This window comes from Agelaius tricolor, unplaced genomic scaffold, assembly GCF_023055355.1.
Source record: "Agelaius tricolor isolate 1412-34295 unplaced genomic scaffold, bAgeTri1.0.p SCAF_6, whole genome shotgun sequence".
Lineage (NCBI taxonomy): Eukaryota > Metazoa > Chordata > Aves > Passeriformes > Icteridae > Agelaius > Agelaius tricolor.
This window is the reverse complement of record NW_027269266.1, coordinates 11569622-11588704: the sequence shown is the minus strand read 5'-3', so window position 1 is coordinate 11588704 and position 19083 is coordinate 11569622. Positions and strand designations below refer to the sequence as shown.

At 38.7% G+C, this 19083-nt stretch overlaps 1 protein-coding gene across 13 annotated transcripts in view; it reads right to left on the bottom strand.

Moving 5' to 3' along the window:
• Positions 1–19083, bottom strand: part of PARD3 (par-3 family cell polarity regulator) — a 445322-nt gene that overhangs the window by 116891 nt on the left and 309348 nt on the right. For 10 of the 13 annotated variants that reach the window (XM_071428674.1, XM_071428683.1, XM_071428685.1 and 7 more), the window contains one exon: positions 246–356. The exons of the other annotated variants lie outside the window; for them this stretch is intronic. In XM_071428674.1, coding sequence (XP_071284775.1) covers positions 246–356 — 111 coding nt within the window. The remainder of the gene's footprint in view (positions 1–245; positions 357–19083) is intronic. 13 annotated transcript variants of the gene reach the window in all.

The window sequence follows — 19083 nt, the reverse complement described above, 5'->3', positions numbered from 1 at the left end:
GCATTTCATTTTATTACTTCATTCTCCTCAATAAGAAAGGGAGCTCTGCGTCTATAAAAGATGCTTAACACAGCCAAAGGAGCTGTTCATACTCATGTCCAAAATAAGTCCAGCTTTTTCCTGTTATTTAAAGTATATAAACATATCAACATGTGGAAAATTTCATCAGTGAAAATTGAACTTCACTTATTTAATTTAAAAAACAAACTCTGTCTATCAAGGTTTAAGCAAATACTGAAGTCTACCTCTCCTGTTCTTGCTTCATTCGTATTCTCTCCTCTTCTGAAGTAAGAGCTTCCTGCACTTTTATTTTACCAGTTTTCTCACTCTTGTCATCTTTGCGATGTTTGCCAAACCTGTTAATAACACACAAAAAAAGAATCTAACTTGTGACATGAACAAAACTGTATTTTCCTTCTTCCATGACAAAGAGAGTTCTCCAAGAAGGACTGCTGGGAAACCAGGAAGGGAAAGTGCAAAGACCTCAGAATCTCATTTTTTAGTATTTTCAGGCTGCTTCCAGGTTGTTGTTTTTTTACATAAGTTTTTTAATTTTTATTTTCATTTCACTCCTCTTAAAAGTTTATAGAATTCCTCACTGAAGAACACAACAGACAAAAAAATAGTAATTGGACCACATTTCTCCTTTATGCCATGATTTTGGGGCCACTATTCTTAAAGAGACAGTCAAACAATGTTTTAGAACAGCATCTGTGCTCAAGGACACAGCTCAGCTTTGCATTAAGCAAAAGCTTCCCCACTTTGGAGAGGAGAGAGGGAGCTGCAGGTCTGACATCTCCCAGGGCAGCACCAGCCTCCACATCCCACAAGGGCCATTTCACCCCACAGAGGACACCATTCAAAACCATCAATTTATTCTTTTTCAGCACCAGGGGTTCTTATTTAAACTTCATGACTCATGACTCTTTCCCCAAGGGTGTTCCAGTGTGGGAGGGTGAATGGAGGGATGGAGCTGGCTGGGCTGCCCCAGACAGAGATGGTGGCTGCCAACCAGGGTTTGCCCTCTTCACATCTCCTCTTCCCCTCCAAAGGCTACATTTCAAATTTATTAAGTTTCTTCCATATTTGCACATTCCACTGTTTTCTTTAAACTTTCAGGGAGTGAAGAATTTGGCATTTGAGATACTCAGTTGTTATTATTAGGACAAAATAATTCCTATTTCTTAAGATATTTCTGACCTATTCTGGAAGGAATGACTTTCATACAGAGCGAACGAAACAAACACTTTAATATAACCTTTAAATAGATCTAAACTTTAGATGAAAATTTTCTATTTCAGGCAGAAGGGCTACCACGTGTCTGTTAAACAGTATATATACACCAATTAAATGTGGCATCATTTATCACACCAAAAGCAGCAAGAATTTTACTTTTTTTATATCAAATGCTGATCTGAGAGCTGACTGACACTGTGGCACTTCACACTCAGGTTCACATCAAAAGTGAAATTAAAGCACTGAGACTTGCAACCAAACATGTCTAGCAATAGTGCCAACAGGACACCACAAATGCTCATGGACAGTGAAACAAACCACAGAGTTCTTAAAGCTTCCTTCTGACCTGTTAATGTAACATCTTGAAAATATTTTGAGTTCACTGGGGATTTATAATATTTTCCCATTGGTTCCTTTTGATTCTAGGACAAAGCCATTGTGTGTGTTGAAGTACACCACACAGCAACCCCACAGAATGATTAATTTCTGGCCATTCAATCAAGAGATATTATTTATATTGTGCAATGATGTTTACAGCTCTTAGGGCAGCTCTTTAAAACCAAGACACAAAAATACAGCATAGGAGCATGTAAATAAGCTTTAAACTGTTTGCCCATTCTCCACACAGATTGCTCATTTCCAAAGAAATTCAGGCATCTGAAAACTAAAACTGTTTATTAATAACCACCTGAAAAAGGGATAGGCAAAGGACATGATGGGGTCAAGAAATGCAAAATAGGGTGTAGAGTTAATGTCTCTGATTTCATAATGTTATATGTGAAACTTAAATTCAAAGCACCAACATGCGTCTTTTAAAACATCCACCTATTTATTAGAGAGTAATCAAAACCATTATACAAAGCATTTACATATCTGACACAAGAGATTCAAATCAAGTTCTGGATGTTGTACACCAGACAGAAGAGATTGTTTAATTTAAAATAGCCCTAAAACCTCTAGACCAGAAAGGAGTTTTGGCAGAAAAACAGTGGAACTGAGCCACTTTACCCTGACACACAGTGCCTGAGGTGGCAGATGGGTCTGACCTACAGAACATGCAGAGCTGTGAGGAGACAAGCAGCATATGTGTCACTCTAGCACAGCATCTCTGGGATGCTCACATTTGCTTCAGTCTACTGTTCTTCCTCAACCCATTTAAAATGTCAGATAAAGCAAAGGAATCAAACTTTGGAGTACCTAGTTTATTCTTGAAAAAAAAAAAAGTTGTTTAAAAAAAATGGGGGGAAGAGGGGGGAAGAAAAAAATTGAATTAGTTATTGCCCATTAGGTTTTGGCAGCAAAACAGAATTTCTGCCACCATAAATCAACTCATTGCAAGTGTGAACAGATATATAGTGAAATCAATACCTTATTAAAAAAATAAAGTACACAGGAAATTTCTAATAATCATTGTAAGCAATCTAGTAAATGTCTGGTCAGGCTGCATGATTGTGAGGAGAGCATTTCTAATGTTAACATGTAATGCAAACCCAGCAGAATTCAAAGGTTTGAATTTGCAGATCCAACCAGGCAGGTCCAGAGCACACAGAGTTCCTGTGCATTCCCACAGAGGCAGAGGTGGCACCACACAGGGAGCACCTGCAGCAGCACCAGGGCTCAGTTTGCTTTCAGTCATGAGCAAGTTGTGGCATCAACCCTTCTTCTCTTTCAGGGTTTTCTTCCAATCATCTGGGAATTAATGTTCCTTCTGCCCCTGAGGACCATCCTGATAAAAGTCTCTGGAAGACAGCTCAGGTTCTTTCCCAGACATTTCAGGGGGTGGCCACACTGTTCCCACTCTGACTGGAGCCTTCCCAGTGCCCATCTCTGGCAAGCTCAGTGGTCATCCCAGCAGTGGACAGCCTGGCAGAGTAGGAACCATGGTGGTCTTGCACAGGTGCCTTCTCTGGATTTGTCACCCGCAGAAGTGATCTATTTGCCACAATCACCACTGCCTGTAACAAGTTCAGCAACGTTAACCACACTGTCCCTACCCTGGAGCATGGAAAAACAAACACCATCCTCCCCCCTCCCTGACTGTGGCTTCGTGTTTCTGGCACAAGGCACAGTTGTGCTCATTGTGGCTTAACAGTCACAAAGCTTTGAGAAGATGCCAAGATAGCATCTCAAGAAGATGCTGAGAGAGCCACCAAGCAATTGAGAAAGGTGCTGAAAAGAACTGTGATGGAGAGACATTTGTACTCCCCCACATCCCTCCTTTATTTCTGTAGGGGCAGTCAACACTCCCCACTACAAACATCATTCTAAGTCTTTGGTAAGATTACTCTTGCTAGCAATAACTGTGTTTGTTATTTACTTCTATTAAAAGTGTTTGCTTCATGAGGTATGATTTACAGTCACAATGAAACCCACAGCCCAAATCAGCATCCTCTCCACCAAATTTACAGCAGACATTTATAAATTATTTATTTAACAGTCATAATCAAGCTAAGTTTAACTACAGAAATACAACATCCAGCAATGCTAAGGCAAAACTCTCTCAGCTGTACTTGGGTGTGAATACGCTGGTGTCAAGCTATTGAAAATCACCTGTCCTAATTTCTTCAGGTAGACATTTCCTACTCATATAAATGATGCTTCATATTCATGAACATTAATCTAAACAGGACACTTAGAAATAAGACTATTCAGACCACTGAAATTCAAGCAATCTATGCAATATCCCTTCAAACCACCAAAACCACATCCCTAAGTTACTGTGCACTGTCTCCACAGCCAGAGGTAAAGCCCTTTCTGCTGCTGTTTGGTGGCCCTTGTTTAGTTTTGTGAGTCAAAAGCCTGGGTCAGGTCCCCAGAATCACTCCTGGTATGTACAACACCCTAAATTGAATGCAGTGGTTCAGTGCAAAGATCTGGCTTACCTATGTGACAGTTTCACCTCCTTACAAGGGCAACTCCTCCAGTCCCTGACTTGCCCCATGAACATTTTGTGTTTGACACCTTCCCTGCAAATCACCAAAGCTTTGCACCATTGTGAATCTTCCTCCTTTACTGCTCAGGTACTCAAAGGAAGGAGAGATGGAATTAGGATGTATGTACCATATATGACCCAAGGCAAATTTGGAACCTTACTGCTTCCAATACTATTTTTTCCACAATCCATATATTGAAAGACCTGGCACACCCACATAATAAGCTCTTCCACTGAAGTGACTGGGAACAGCCTAAGACTGAGACTTGCCAAGTGCAATCAAAGATAATCTCCCTTGTAAAGCAGAAATCACCACCCATTTGTGCTGTGTCAGACAGACTCCAGACCTGTGCAAGGCCTTGAGGACACAGCCAAGTGCTGTGATCCTGGCCCTCGCTGCTCCCTCCCCAGACACAGGCGCAGGTCTCTGCTGTGTGCAGCTGCTTGCAGAGTGCCTCGAGCACTTGTCTGAACCTGAGATGGTCTCATTCTCACTGCTGGGGGCTGGCTGCTGGGATACTTGTTGCAGCTCTTACAAATGTAAATGAAATGACAACTTTCCTTCAGATAGAGACATGAGAACTCCATCGCTCAGCATCTGCACAGCAACACTCCTTGCATAACTGAAAAGGAGGACAGTGCTTAAAAACAAAGGTAGAAATTACTGATTTTGTAATTAAAACCCAAAACCATGCAGAAAAGGAGTATCTGTGGCACTGATGTTCAGACAGTGTTGAGAATCTAATCCCAAGCTCTTTTCTTTTGCTGTGTTTGGTGCCAACAATTTGACTACAAGTAATAAAAGCCCAGCCTAAATCACTGCAGAACACACCAATGCACAGACACAAGCCAGTACCTGATGTGCAACCAAACTACACACACAACTGCCTCACCAAGTCACCAAATTCATGAGGAAAACAGTTCTGTTCTTTGGATATAGCTTGAGCTATACCAGCTACTCCGAAGCATCTGCAGCTACAGAAGCACAACACTGACCTGTGGGCACCACTTGCCTCAATCTCAATTCTTAGAAGCAGAGCACAGATTATTATTACTCAGAGTAGAAAATAAAAGAGAAAAAAAGAAGTGCACATTTTCCTTCAAAACCCAAGTAATAAAAAAATTACCATTCTGTTCATAAATATCCTTTCACAGATATAGCTTAATACTTCGTTGAGGACACGAATTGCATGGTTATAGAATAATCTCTCCATAATACTAACAATGTTTACTTCATGTAACAGCTTGTTTATTCAGCAGCTCTCTCATTTAAACCCTGTTATAAAAAGTATAGCTAAAAAGTAGTTTAATTTTATTTTGTAGCTGCACAAGCAAAGAATAAACTTCTATGACTAACTGAAATACAGGTTGTAAATTAAAAATACCCTGTCTGTCCAAGAGTGTGAGAAATTGATGAAAGAGAGCAGCTGAAATCTTGTTCACTCTAATTGCCAAGATACTCCAGAGTTCTACTTAATTTATATCTATCTCCTTAATTCTCCTTTTACATTAAGGATTGGAGAAAGTTTCAAGATAAGTGTTAATGCTCAAAGTCCTATTTACAGATCCACAGACAATTCTTAAATTCAGCCAACAACAGGAATCACAGTAAGTGAAGAAATTAAAAATTGTAAGAGGACTGTCTTCTAAATGTGTGAACTCTAATACGTAACAGCCAGGTGATATCAGAGGAAAGGCCCATCCTCAGACCCCATGATACTGGTTTTTCACATTATTATTAATAAAAAGATGAGAACACAGACCTGTATGCCGTAAGCTTGACCCTCAAATAGGAAATCTCATGAACTTTGGGTAATCTAATCAAACTAAAATGAATGCCCAAACCTCTCTGTCAGCTGGCTCACTTTCAAGCTTACTTACTTGAATGACTGCCACCAACTAGGAGGTGACCTAATCCAAAGTCTATCATGCTGAACAGAGAGGCACTGACTAACAAGTGCCTTCAGTGGCTTTGGGCCAGTGCATCAGAGCAAATGAACAGTATGAGGCTCGACAGAGAAGACAGCTTACCAGAACATTTAAAGAACAGGCTCAAGCTACAATATGATGCAATATATATAAAAAAATATGTGAAATGTACTTAAAGTACACATGTAGACATAAAGAATATGTAAATGATTTTGCAAAAATAGATAGAAGTACAGATAGGACAAGTGAAGCAAGAAGGATACACGAGTAACTACAAAAATTCCACATTTAGAAGTTATCTCAAATGTAGATTCAGTTTAAAAGAATATATGTCAGCATCCTTGACACAACAAAAATAATACATGTGTAATCTGCTAAAAGGATTTGACTCTGATGCGTTACTGATGAGATCATTGTCGTCTGCCAAATCATCCACATATTTCATTAGAATAAAGAGCTACAGAAGAAACATGCATTAGTTGATTAATGAAAAAAACACAAAAATTGATTGAGACAACTTCAGTAGCATTATGTTCCTTAATAGAAAAAAGACCATCATTAAAAATTAACAATTGGTAAGTGTCTTGAGCTATTTTGTCAGTTTTCTAGCTTCAAGGCATGCTCTTCTTCCCTTAGTAGCAAACAGTATTCACACACACAGATACACACCTAATGTAAACACTGCTTGAATGATTTTGCAATGATTTCTTTTTCACCCTTCTGTATCAGCAAAATCATAAGATTTATATTGCAACACATTATTGGGACACACAAAACTATTCTGTTGCTAAAAAAAAACAAAAACAAAAATACAGCACACAAACAAAAGCCACCCTCTTTAGTGATAATCTAAAGGTTTAGAAGCTTTCCATTCCAAACAAAATTGCGCAAATGCTATTTTTAAAAACATGCTTTAAAGTGTAAACATTTCTATATTGGCAAATGATTTCTAGAAATAGCCTGTTATCACATGTTAATAATCAAATTAGTAGATCCAATTCTACTTGTTGGGAGGGAGTGGAGTGACTGCTGGAGTGACTCAGCAGCAGCACTGTCCTGAGATGACACAAAAGCACTGATGTGCAGGCACCTTGATGCAGGAGCTTGTGGGCATAATTAAAACAGACATTGATAACTTCATTTTTCATGGATCTGCTTGCAAATGTGAAAACTGATAAAGCAGCAATCCTTCTGGTGCAACATCCAGCAGAGGACCCCTGCCAGGAGGGTTCCTGGAGAACTCTACTGTCACAAATCAAGAAAAGCACATTACAAAAGGTCATAGGTCACTCATGAAAATTAAGAAAACTCTAAAAGGTACACCTGTATCTCTTCAGGCCAGTGATGTTTGCCTTCAAGCAATAAAGAAACTCACATGCTTAGCCACAAACACAGAAACTTAAAGCACAAGAACCCAAGTGGATGTTACTGCAAATTACCAGCCCTTTGAAGTGCCCACCTTGAGCCTGAATACTGTAAAGCATGTGAAGATCTTCTGTGCTCTATTCACACATTTTCTCCCAGCAGCCTCCACATCACTTTCCAAATAATATATAATATTAAAATACCATTTTTCAGCCCCATTCAAGGGGGTGTTCTAGTACATCTCACCAAACTAAGTTTACTCAAAAAGAACAGACAGGGTGGCCCAGTGCTTCACGTGCAACAGCACCGGTGATTCCCACACCAAACTCCAGAAAAGAAGTGCAGACAACAGATGTGATCCATAGCTGCTTCCAGCCAGTGAAATGTAATCTGCCTGGCTTTGGGAACCACTACCCCAGCTTCGAAAAAAATGGGTATGAAGCCAAACTAGAGACATGTCATGAGGTTTAATTCAATTATTTTCCTAAACAGTTTTGATAACATTTCCTGAAAGGCATGACACAACAGGCAGAATATTATTCACACCAAGTCGCTCTCTTTTCACAACTTAAACATTTGTAATATTTACTTCCAGCATAAAATGGTGGAACTTTTAAAAACAGATTTCTTTTATGGAAAGACCATCTGTTTGCAAATTTCTAAACCAAGATAATCTTCTTGCATTGCTACTCGTGATTGCCTGAAGCTAGCTGGAGCCATGGACAGCTCTAATAAATAAATAAAGAAAGCAAAAGCAATCAGAAAAAAAGCCCTAACTACTTCAAATCACTGTAGTTGAAAAGCAGGCTGAGAAGTTCAAAGAAACTATCAAAAATTTGACAATGATACTATTGTAAAGAAGGCAGCAAGAAGCAGAGATGTCCAAATCTACTCAGTAAGCAGCACTACAACATAGTAAAAGTCACCATAAATTATTCATATTCAGACAAAACCTGTAAAACTGGGAATTGTGGTATCCCTGAAGGAGTCAGGAATATAAAAAAATCTTCTGCTTAGGTACAATTGTGTTAACAGTCATCAGTGATGGGAGCAACCACAGAAGTAGTACATGACATTTTAATGGACATTTCATAACAGTCTAAGCATTTTAAAGTTTGTGACCAAAGGTCTTTAATGTAATGTATGCATTCAAAAAAGAGAATAGTTATTGACCACAGTTACTTGCCCCAAGCTTAAATTTGATACACCGTCTGCTACTTGTCATTGAAGACAGTAGCTCATACATGTGACCAACTAAGCTAATTCAGTATTTTTGCATAATAGGTATTTTATAAATATATAATCTCAATCAGACACATATCCTTTTATAGTGTGATTTAATGTACTTAGAAATTCTCCTGTCACCCCTCTCAAACAGAATGTGCCCTTCAAGACTGCAGCGCTCTGTTCTAAAATGCAATACTGGGCAGTAAGATACTACACAGTAATTGAAAGACTGTAAATACAAATAGCAAAAAACAAAATAAAGCCTCACATACAGAGCCAAAAGCAGGCTCCTGAAAAAGCCTGAGTGAAGGCCTGCAGTATGTTAACTCACAGACTGCATACATAAAAGCATACATACAATATGCAATACATAATAGCATACAGAGGGATAACAAAAAATTCCCATATGCTCAGCAGCAACCGCTGCTACTATGAACAAGTTCCTGACAATCTAAAGTAAAATGTGCTCATTCTTCTATAACATAAGCAATTTTATTATGAAGTAAAATCCCACATCCCAGTGCTACTGGGTGCCAGGTTCAGCTCCTCATCTCTGGCTCACACTGTGCCAAACAGGTGACACCACCTTACCCCAGCGCTCCCCACCTGCCCACAGCTGCCCTGCAGCCATGCAGCAAGGTAGGCAACATTTGCCACACTCCACAGAGGAGTTTAAAAATTGTGGACCCATTTAGGTGGGAACAATACTACATTGTGTGCCTCTAATTACTGGTGTCCACTCAGGATCCTTAGAGACAGTGTTTCAACCATGGCTACTCAGCAACACGTTCTCTCCACAACTATACTTCTAATTCCTGCTCTGTTCATTTTAATGCATTATTGTTTCCAAATACAATGCTTCAAATTGCAAATTATGTCTGGCTCAAGGGCTGATTATGAGAAACACTAGCACTTCTGCCTCTGTGTGAATAACTCTGATAATAATGAGTGATTGATTGAGCTCCAAGAAGTCCAAATGATGAGAAGGGTCAATTTGAACATTTTTATTAGCTTCTTTTGTTAAATCTAACACTTTTCCAGGCCAGAGACAAATACTGCATCTGGTTACCATGATTTTTTTGCAGCCCTCCCTACAGAAGTACAATTCAGAAAATGGGTACTGGTCTAAAGGCAGACCTTATAAGAAATGCTAATGAAACATAAAAGCCCACCCATTTTACTGGCACTCAAGAGATGGCCAAAGAAAAAGAGAATAAAAAGAAAAAGTTGCAAGGGAAATTTGCTTCAAGACTTTCCTGCCAGAAAAGGAAAAAAAAAATCCCTCAGTAATACTAAGAGGCATCACAGCTCCACTTTACAACGAAAACGCTTTGCTTAATAGGCCTGCCGTAGGTAAACATGAGCTACAACATGAAAATCACTAAAAATGCTCACTGAGCACATGCAACAGCAGAGAAATTAGGACAAAAATGTAGTAAACAAGCTAGCTACACCAGGAAATTGCAGTTACATTATTCCGAGAACTTAAGTCCTGCAGTCATGCAATTAAACTGTATAAAATCAGCAATAGTTAACTTGGACACAAAAAGTTAATCAAACTAGCTGCAGTTCATCCAGAACCTCCCAAAGATTAAATTTTCCCTAGAGATCTCATTACCTAGAAATGTTAATATGTAAATCAGCACATCTTCTGTCAGTTCCTAGAGATCTTTGTTGATATTTTCCTAGAAAATAACCTCTGCAGCGTAACTTAAGCAATAGGTGATGTCTCTGGATCTTTAGCCTCATTCACATATCTACACTTACAGAAGGTAGAGAAGCCACAGACAATTTCCAGCAGAAGACCACAGTCAACACTGTAGGACTTGTGGGGCAAGTCTAAACAAAATATTCCTAAAACCAGACAAGTGTGCAGCTGTCACTCTCTTCTCTACAGCACCAAAAATCAATTCCTCTCACTGAGCCATAGCACCCTAGTGCTGATGGCTGTGGGTTACAGTTTAGGGTCTCCTGTCCCATTCTGGGTTTCACAGTGCCACTCAAGTCTCCTTGTGGCTAAAAATAAAGTTTAATTCTATAACCAAATTAATAATGCCAACAGGACACCTTAATAAGGTACCCCAGAACACAATTCATTTAAGTGCTCTTGAAGTCTTCAAGACCAGGATGGATGGGATTTTGAGCAACCTGATCTAGTGGAAGATACTCCCACTCAGTAAGGGTTCTATTGGAACTAGATGGTCCTTAGGTTGCAATTTAAACCATTCTGTGATTCTATGAATCCACATTATCACAGAAAGCAGAGAGCAAAACTAACAGGCACATTATTTTGAAAGTTTGCTACAAAGATAGGGCTATGGCACAGTGACTTAGCCTGAACCAAGGCTCTGGGTAATAAATATTAATATGTCACTGCTGGCTTCACATACCTCTGTCTCTTCTATTAGTTTATATACCCTGCAGCAGGAAAATTTAGTTTCCACATGCTGTATCTTCTGGGTGGAGAATGAAGAGCAAGGCTTTGCACTGCAGCAGCAGCACTAGAACAAACCATCTCTGGAGCAGATGCAGTAAGACTCAGGTGGATCCTTGCTGGGACAGCAGTCTGACAGCAGGTCCCTGCAGCAGCTGCTTCCAGGCCTTGCCCAGAGCTACCTGGAGCCCTGGAGATGCCTGGCATCCTGTAGCTGCCAGCAGTCAGAGCTTGAGCTGTCTTCATGGTAAGAATTTGAAAGCAGTTGAAATAACTATATCAATAGTGATTTACACTGCTGATTATTTTAGGGCCAAGCTGGGACTGAGATTTTTTCAGATTCAAAAGATGTACAAAGCAGGACTTGTTCAGGACCAATTACAGGCAAGAGATGTGGGGTGGCGAGTTGGGGTGGTTTGTTATTTGGTTTGGTTTCATTTCTTTTTCCAACCCATATAAATAAGCTCCTAGCACAGAAAATCTCAGACCTGGACCAGCCCCATACACACTGACATTTTTGTTCTCATTTCTACATGCTCAGGCACTATAAGAAACAAATGACTAGGCCTGTATTTATTTAGAAACCCAGAGAGATGATGTTTAAAATAAACCCAGACTTGACTTCAAAGATATCTGGCTCTTGAGATGTTCTTGAAATGATAACAGCTCTGCTCAGGCTCAGTGTTGCACACAGTATACAGCAATTATCACTGCCATTTCACTGTTTCTTCTGAATATATAGCCTAAAATAAATCTTGAAAAAAAACCCCAACAATGAAAATGGCACTGATTCTTCACATTTCCTTTAACTTACATCAGCAGCTTTCTTCCTTTGGGATTATAAAAGGCAAATAGAACTAGCAAAGTATTTGGAGCTCTACAGATGATACCAGGAATCCTAATGGTTAGAGATTATAATATTGTAGGTATCATTACCTGCTCAGCAACATCAGAGAAAAGAAATACTTTAATTGTCACACTACATCTAAAACTCCTGCTTGTGCCAGCATATTGTGCTCTGAATTTCAGGATTTTAGCACTATGTGCTAAAGACAATGATAGCATCTATAACAACACTGTGAAATATTTGAGATTTATTTGTGGTATGCTGCTGTTGAAATGTGTAACAGCAGTTCAGCTTGCATGCTAAACACACCTGGTCTTGAATATGCTAGTGGCACTTGCAATTGGTATAAAAATATACTACTTTTATTACTGTGGTACTGAAAATTGCTGATAAAGATTCTAGATGTATTTTTTGTTTTTTAATCTTCTTTTTCAGATCCTTTAAAACTAATCCATAAACTTTGTCATTGATTAGACATTTTTACCAAGCACTACTTATAACAGCATAGCATGAAAAAGGAAACTACATTTTCAGTGATTCATCTATCCAACATCCATCCAGCATTCAACTACCCTCAAACTACACTCAACACCAGTATCTGGGAGCTCAAGCATATGTTTTTAGCATACATATATTTCATATTTATACAGTGCAGGAAACATTATATGACATCAAAACCCCTGGAGACACTAGCATGAACAAGGTACTATCCTATTTTTAAAATGAGAAAATAGCTCTTCTTGAAAGTTTAAGCAGCTTGCCAAACTCCTAGAGTTTTTGTACTGCAAGCCCAAAAAACATTAGGACTAACTATGCAGATTTCATTGACAAAGCTAAATCTATGAAGTTAATAATCAGTTAACATTGGCTGAAGTAGTTATTTATAACAGAGAATTTCTCTACCAATATAGCATTTCCAACATACTTTTAACATGAAATACAAACTCTTTTAAAAAACAGCCTATCAGTAGTAGGCTGTTATAATTATTGAAATTAGTCAAGTTGACCAAGCAGTTTCATGAAACTGTATGAATTATGGTTTTTTTTTCCTTTTTGGACTTGGAGCTACAAGACTGATAGCAACAAAGTCCTGAAAAAAGTGTTAACATTGGTAGAAACTAAGAATTTATCTTCTGCAAAAGCAAACATTTCAAAATTTACTGTTGACCACATCATAAGCTAGACCAAACATACACTGTAAAACTAGTTCTTGAATTCATTCCAGTAGGGTCTATTTTATAAACATCTACAGCCCTTTCTTTCACTTCTGCTTATTGTAAGTTTGCCCAGAAGTGGTAAAATTTAATACATGGTGGAACACTACATTAACTACTGAAATGTTATTGCACATCAAAAAGGTTTACTGCTACTTTGTAAACATGCTTACCTGAGTGCCATAAAATGCTGGCATAATGAGCCAGATCTACTGCAGTGCACTGCAATCAGGCCTGGGCACTTGAAATGCAAAAGCAGCTCCTTGATACAAAAGTCATTTACACAATCTCTAAAAGACTTTTTTGTATATGGCATACTTCAAATTTTGTAGTATTTTGGAATTAGGTAAATATACCCCAAATGATCAGTAAAAGGACAAATTGCCCAGAACAGAATATGTGTACACATTGTATTTTGTACTTGAGCACAAAGGCAGTGTCTCAAGAAACCCCTGAGCTACAGATCCCTGAAGTCTGGAAGACAGCCCTGGGAACACTTGGTCACCCAGTTCTGGTATCCCAGCCTTGGGAGCCACAACTGCTCAGTGTCAGAGGCAAAGTACTGGATACAGGGACTTCCTGGGTATCATTTAACTCTTGTGTGATCAAATTCTTATGCTTTTACACTAAATTGTAAGGAATCAGCCAAACATGAGTGGAATTTAAAAGAGCTCTTTCTACCCCTCCAGAAGTAAAATAAACTTCCTCCTTTTATGACTGGCTGAACTACAAATGCCTGAGGTTTTACTTGATATATGTATTTTGGGATGAAAATGGAAAATATCAGCATTAATGCAACACTAATTTTAGAAATTTAACAAAAACCAGGTGACATTTTCTGGTGTAGCATGGAATAGTAGAAAGAAAGATTCCTGTCAACTGTTTCTTCCTTAGTTCCACAGAAAATAATCACCTTTTCTAGCTCAGTGGATCATATAAGACATTATTACCCCATCAGACAATCAGCTCAGTATCTTAATAGTTGCCAGTCCAAGACAATTTGGAATAAGATGCTTGGAAGCAGAATGGGAAAAAAAAACCAATCCTCTTATAATAGATAAATTATTCCTTAACATTTAGCATGTAAGGAGTCTCAAATACAGACTCAGTTATTTTACTTCATTTACTCTTGGGGTCCTGTGAGGGCAGCAATCCCTGAGGATAACACTGTATCACAAAGGTCCTTTAAAATGTCAATTTTTTGCATGAAAATCTTATTGTATTTCCACATGTTCTTGATTCATGAGAAGCTTAAGTACATGCTGATGGATTCACATTTTTCGTACCAGCAATTATTCAGTGTCTCTCATTCCTATCTTACCAAGGACAAATACTTTTCACCAGGAGAGTGGTTAAGCATTGGAACAGGCTGCTGAAAGAGGCTGCTGACTCTCCATCCTTGGAGATATTTGAAAATAAACTGGCCATGACACTCAGCTGATGAAAAGTTGAAGCTGGGCTGCTGTGAGTAGGAGATGAACCAAGCAGAAAACCTTTCTTGCTCAAATCACTAAAAGTGCAGTACTTTGAATATCTCTTCAGTTCCTTATAATTACTTTTCTTTCCTCTAGAAGTCATCAACAGATTCAAAGTGGCAGAAATAAATACTACTTCTATACCCATTGTCACTGTGTTTCTAGTATTTCTCTCTCTCTTATTCTTTCTACAGAACTTGTGCTCCTCTTAGTTTATCCTGAAGCAACAATTTAAAAGCCTAAATAAGGCCTTTGAAAGCCTTATACCTACTATTTTCCTAGTGCATTCAGGGAAAAACAGGTGCTCACCAACTACTTCTGTGCCAGTGTATTCTATTCCAGAAATTATACACTGCTTTAATCCCATTTTGCCATTTTCACTGAGGGGTTGCATAATTACGTCTACAATGAATCTTTCTTTGCACAATAGTAGGACAAGTTAACATCTTACCAGGAGGCATCAGCCTGCCAACACAGCACAAATACAAACCATTGCTCCTGGGAACTGAAATGCAGTAGTAAGTTGGAGCTTTGCCTTTTAGAAAAGGATCAGCTGTCCTGCAGCTGCCAACTTCAGTACTTTAAGAAAATGTGACTTAACCACCTATGTAATCCCAGATACAAAACTATATTGAGTTGCATTCATTTTCCTCTAAGTCAACATTCCTATTCCTGTTTTTAAAAGAGATTTTCAAAGATGAGTCTGCTTTAAAAACATAATCTACAGCATCCACAATATATACCAATGTACAGGTGCTATCAATAGTGAATTAAACCTCTAAAGAAGCTTTCCAAGAGATAACAAAACAAATGTTATTAATAGAGCTTTTCACCTAACAAATACTTCATGTCTCAAGACAGTATTTATTTATGATGCTTTGTTATGGACTAGGGCACTGCCTGTTTAGTCTTCAATTATCACATGAGGTGGAAGAAAAAATCCTATTTCTATATGAGCTTAAACTGAAATTGACTTTGAATCTCTTAACTGTCAACAAATTCTTCCCTGAAAAGGCTGGCTTTGCAGAGATTATAAAGAAGGTGTCATCCTTGACACTTGTGTTCTATATTCATCCAGCAGGCCTGGAAGAGAAGTGTGCAGAACGCCGGGCAGGATGGCGGAGGGCTCAGCTGTCACCCTGCCTGCCTCCCTCGCTTGCTTTGCAGGCAAAGACAGCGCTGAAGGTGTCAAAGGTTCTCTATTTAAAGTCGCTGACAAGCAAAGGAAGAACACTGGGAGAATATGTTAGCAGCCACTATGAACTCATCTCTAGTAACAAGTCATCCTGACACTTCTGGATGTTAGAAACAAGAGCCCTGATTCTATTGAAATTTAAAAAAAACCCCACCAAAACAACCAAACCCCCATACACTATATCACCATCAGATTTATAAGTTCAAGATTTACTCTGGGAAAATCCAGAGTAAAGAACACACAGAGCAAAATCCCTGCTTTCTGTCAGAGTGACAAACCAGAAAGCCACATACTATTATGTTAATCTCCCACTTCAAATCTCCCTTGCACTATTGCATACCACTGCTTTCTGTGTTTCGTTTAAAAGTCATAGAGTTTACTAACCACTTAATGAAGCTGCATTCCTTAAATCCCTGACAGATTATGTGAACTTCTTTGGTTCAGAAACATAAATTTGCCATTCCACCACCCCCTGCCCCAATGACATCTTAGTCCAAAGTGGGTGTGCTCGGGGCTGCAGGCAATGAAACACACCTCTCCTCAAAGCAACTGCCTCCATCCAGTAGCAGGCAGAAATGCAGAGAAAGGAAGGAGCACTGCTTATCTTTGCAAAAAAAGAAAAGTTATTTCCAACCAGGCTTATCTCTTTCAGTCCCTTAGTTAGTTTTAATTGGAAAGAAGTAAGTGAAGAATATGAAAATGCTTTGAAAGACCCTTGTAAGAGTCCTGGGTAATCGTCTGCATCAAAGATGACAATTTGCTGCATGGCTGATTTCATTTGAAAGGCTCTTCTAATGCTGTGTGTCCCAATGGCCAGCTGAAACTTTGAAAATGGATTAGGACAAAGTAGCCCAAAGGAGCACAGAAAAGGTGTATCAACAGTATCCAACTTGCAGACAGGATGAGGTTGGTGCTCCTCCTCTAAAGTGAAAGGATATCCTGCTTAGACCCTGCATCCAGGATTACAGTAAGCCATGCATTTTCTAGCTGGTGGCAGAAGGGGGGAAGCAGATGTGGCCTTAATGACAGTTGTGCCAGCTGGCTTGTAATAGCAGCAGGCAAAAACCAGAGCACAAATGGCCCCAGATTCCATTTACCTGACCAACGACCCAGCTCAGTGTTTCTGATGAAAGTCTCAGCACAAGCAGCACAAGCTGTCGGCAGCGTTCTCATATGAGCATTAGCAAACCCAGGCACAACTCAGTGTGCACACAATGAGCTTCCAAGTTTGAAATGATGCAGCTGATGGGTGTTTAAGCACTAACCTCCTCCTCTCTGTTCCAAGGCTCAAGATTTATCATGTTTTATTCCATGAGCACTCAAGAAAAAAAACCACTAACTTTCAGAGCTCATTCCCATGTTTTCTATTAAGTCCATATATCAGTAAGTGTCATTCACCAATACAAAGTCCTATTAGTCAAGCTTCCAAGGAAAATGTCATTATTGCTGCATCTTAAGCTACTGAATGATAGAAATCAGACCACAGATTTTGTTTTATCAAGTTTGAAGTATTTTCCAGTCCTACTGATTAGGATAAAATTCAATAGTATTTTACACAACTCTGACATGTTTTTGTTATTGTGCTCAGTTAAAAGTCTGAAGATTGCTATTAAATGAAAGAGAAAGAAGGTTATTACCAAATCAGTGGTATAACCTTTGTGAGTTGCTTTTCATCTCCTCACAGACATTACAATGAGAAAACTTAAATGAAAACCAGAATAGGCAATACAAGGAAGTCATGTAACAAGCAACAGTAATCCACATAGGTTATTCTCCCAAATGCCTAGTCAGTGGTCTCAGATAGCTCATGTGGTTGAAATGTGTAATTCAGAGCTACAAATAGTATGTTTATAAATCTGGACATGTCCAGTGCACCTTGGAAACAGCTGTGTGGGGGGAAAAAACCAGCCAGCAGTATATCTGATTTCAGCTAAACAAGGTTGCAAACTGAATTATCTATTTCCTCTCACAGAACTGGAAGATGCAACACTGCAAGGCTCACAGTAATCATTTTAAATGTAATTAAATCTAATTAGGATTAGATTTTAATGGTAATCTGGGGATATTACATTTGCATTGGTTATTCAGTGCATTGATTTACCCACCTATGTGCTACAATACTTAAAATGGGAATTAAGGATCAGCTACCATATGATATGACTTTACATCTCCATCAATATTATGGGCCAGATCTTAAAATGTGCAACCTCCAAGACAAAAAACATCTATGCATATGATTAATTTTGAGCATACAGTCTTCCTCTGTGAAGCTCAATAACAGTGTTTATGTTCTCCATTGATAAGTCAAGTTTATGTGGGACTCAGGTATTAATTCTTATAGTAAAAATTTTATTTACTTAATATAACATACTTATCCACAGATGCTTCAAATTATATTACATCTATTCCATAAATGACCCCCAAAACTGATGCAGATATTTCTTGCTTAAACCCCAGGTTAAGATACAAGTCGTATTCCCCATCTTTTGTTCTCATCATCTGCCCCTCCCCACAAATCTAAATATATCATATGAATTTTCAAAGCCATTTTTCTCCAATCATATCAAGGGTTAATTGTTTCAGTAGGTCTGGCATTTTTTATCAGGCAATGACTGTCCCTAGATATTTTCAGCAAGACATGACCAGCTAGCTTGGCCTCCCTACTATTCCCTTTCCTGCCTTTGGAAACCCAGAGCTGCTGCTTTCTCCTCATTATTCTCAATGTCTTGGAGGTTCATTTTCACCTAAAGATGTGATTCCTCAGACACATCCTGTCCTGAGATTGACCACTTGCTGGACATATTTTACATCATCAGTTCAGTCACCCATATAACAATTGTATCCAAGCTTGCACACCGGGAAGCAAGAATTAAGTAAAGGGACTGTAAGTGATCAGCAGCACCACAGCAGATGTGTCATTTCATCATCATCCAAAACTTTCATATGTAACATCTCAAATCTTCCTCTCTCATATCCTATGGGGATCCATTTTCATAAAAATACTCTGTACACAATAGGGGCAAAAGGAAGAGGAAAAATGCACCATATACTGTTTTTCTCTCTCAGGAGAGGAATGTCAAAGAATTGCACAACACAGAGACCCATTAAATTAATGTACATTTATCAGCACTAATTACAGGCACACTCTTTGAAACTGTGGAGACTCTTTCTTAAGGCAGCACTATAATAATTTCTTCAACTACTGATTGGCTTTGTCAGGTTAATTTTT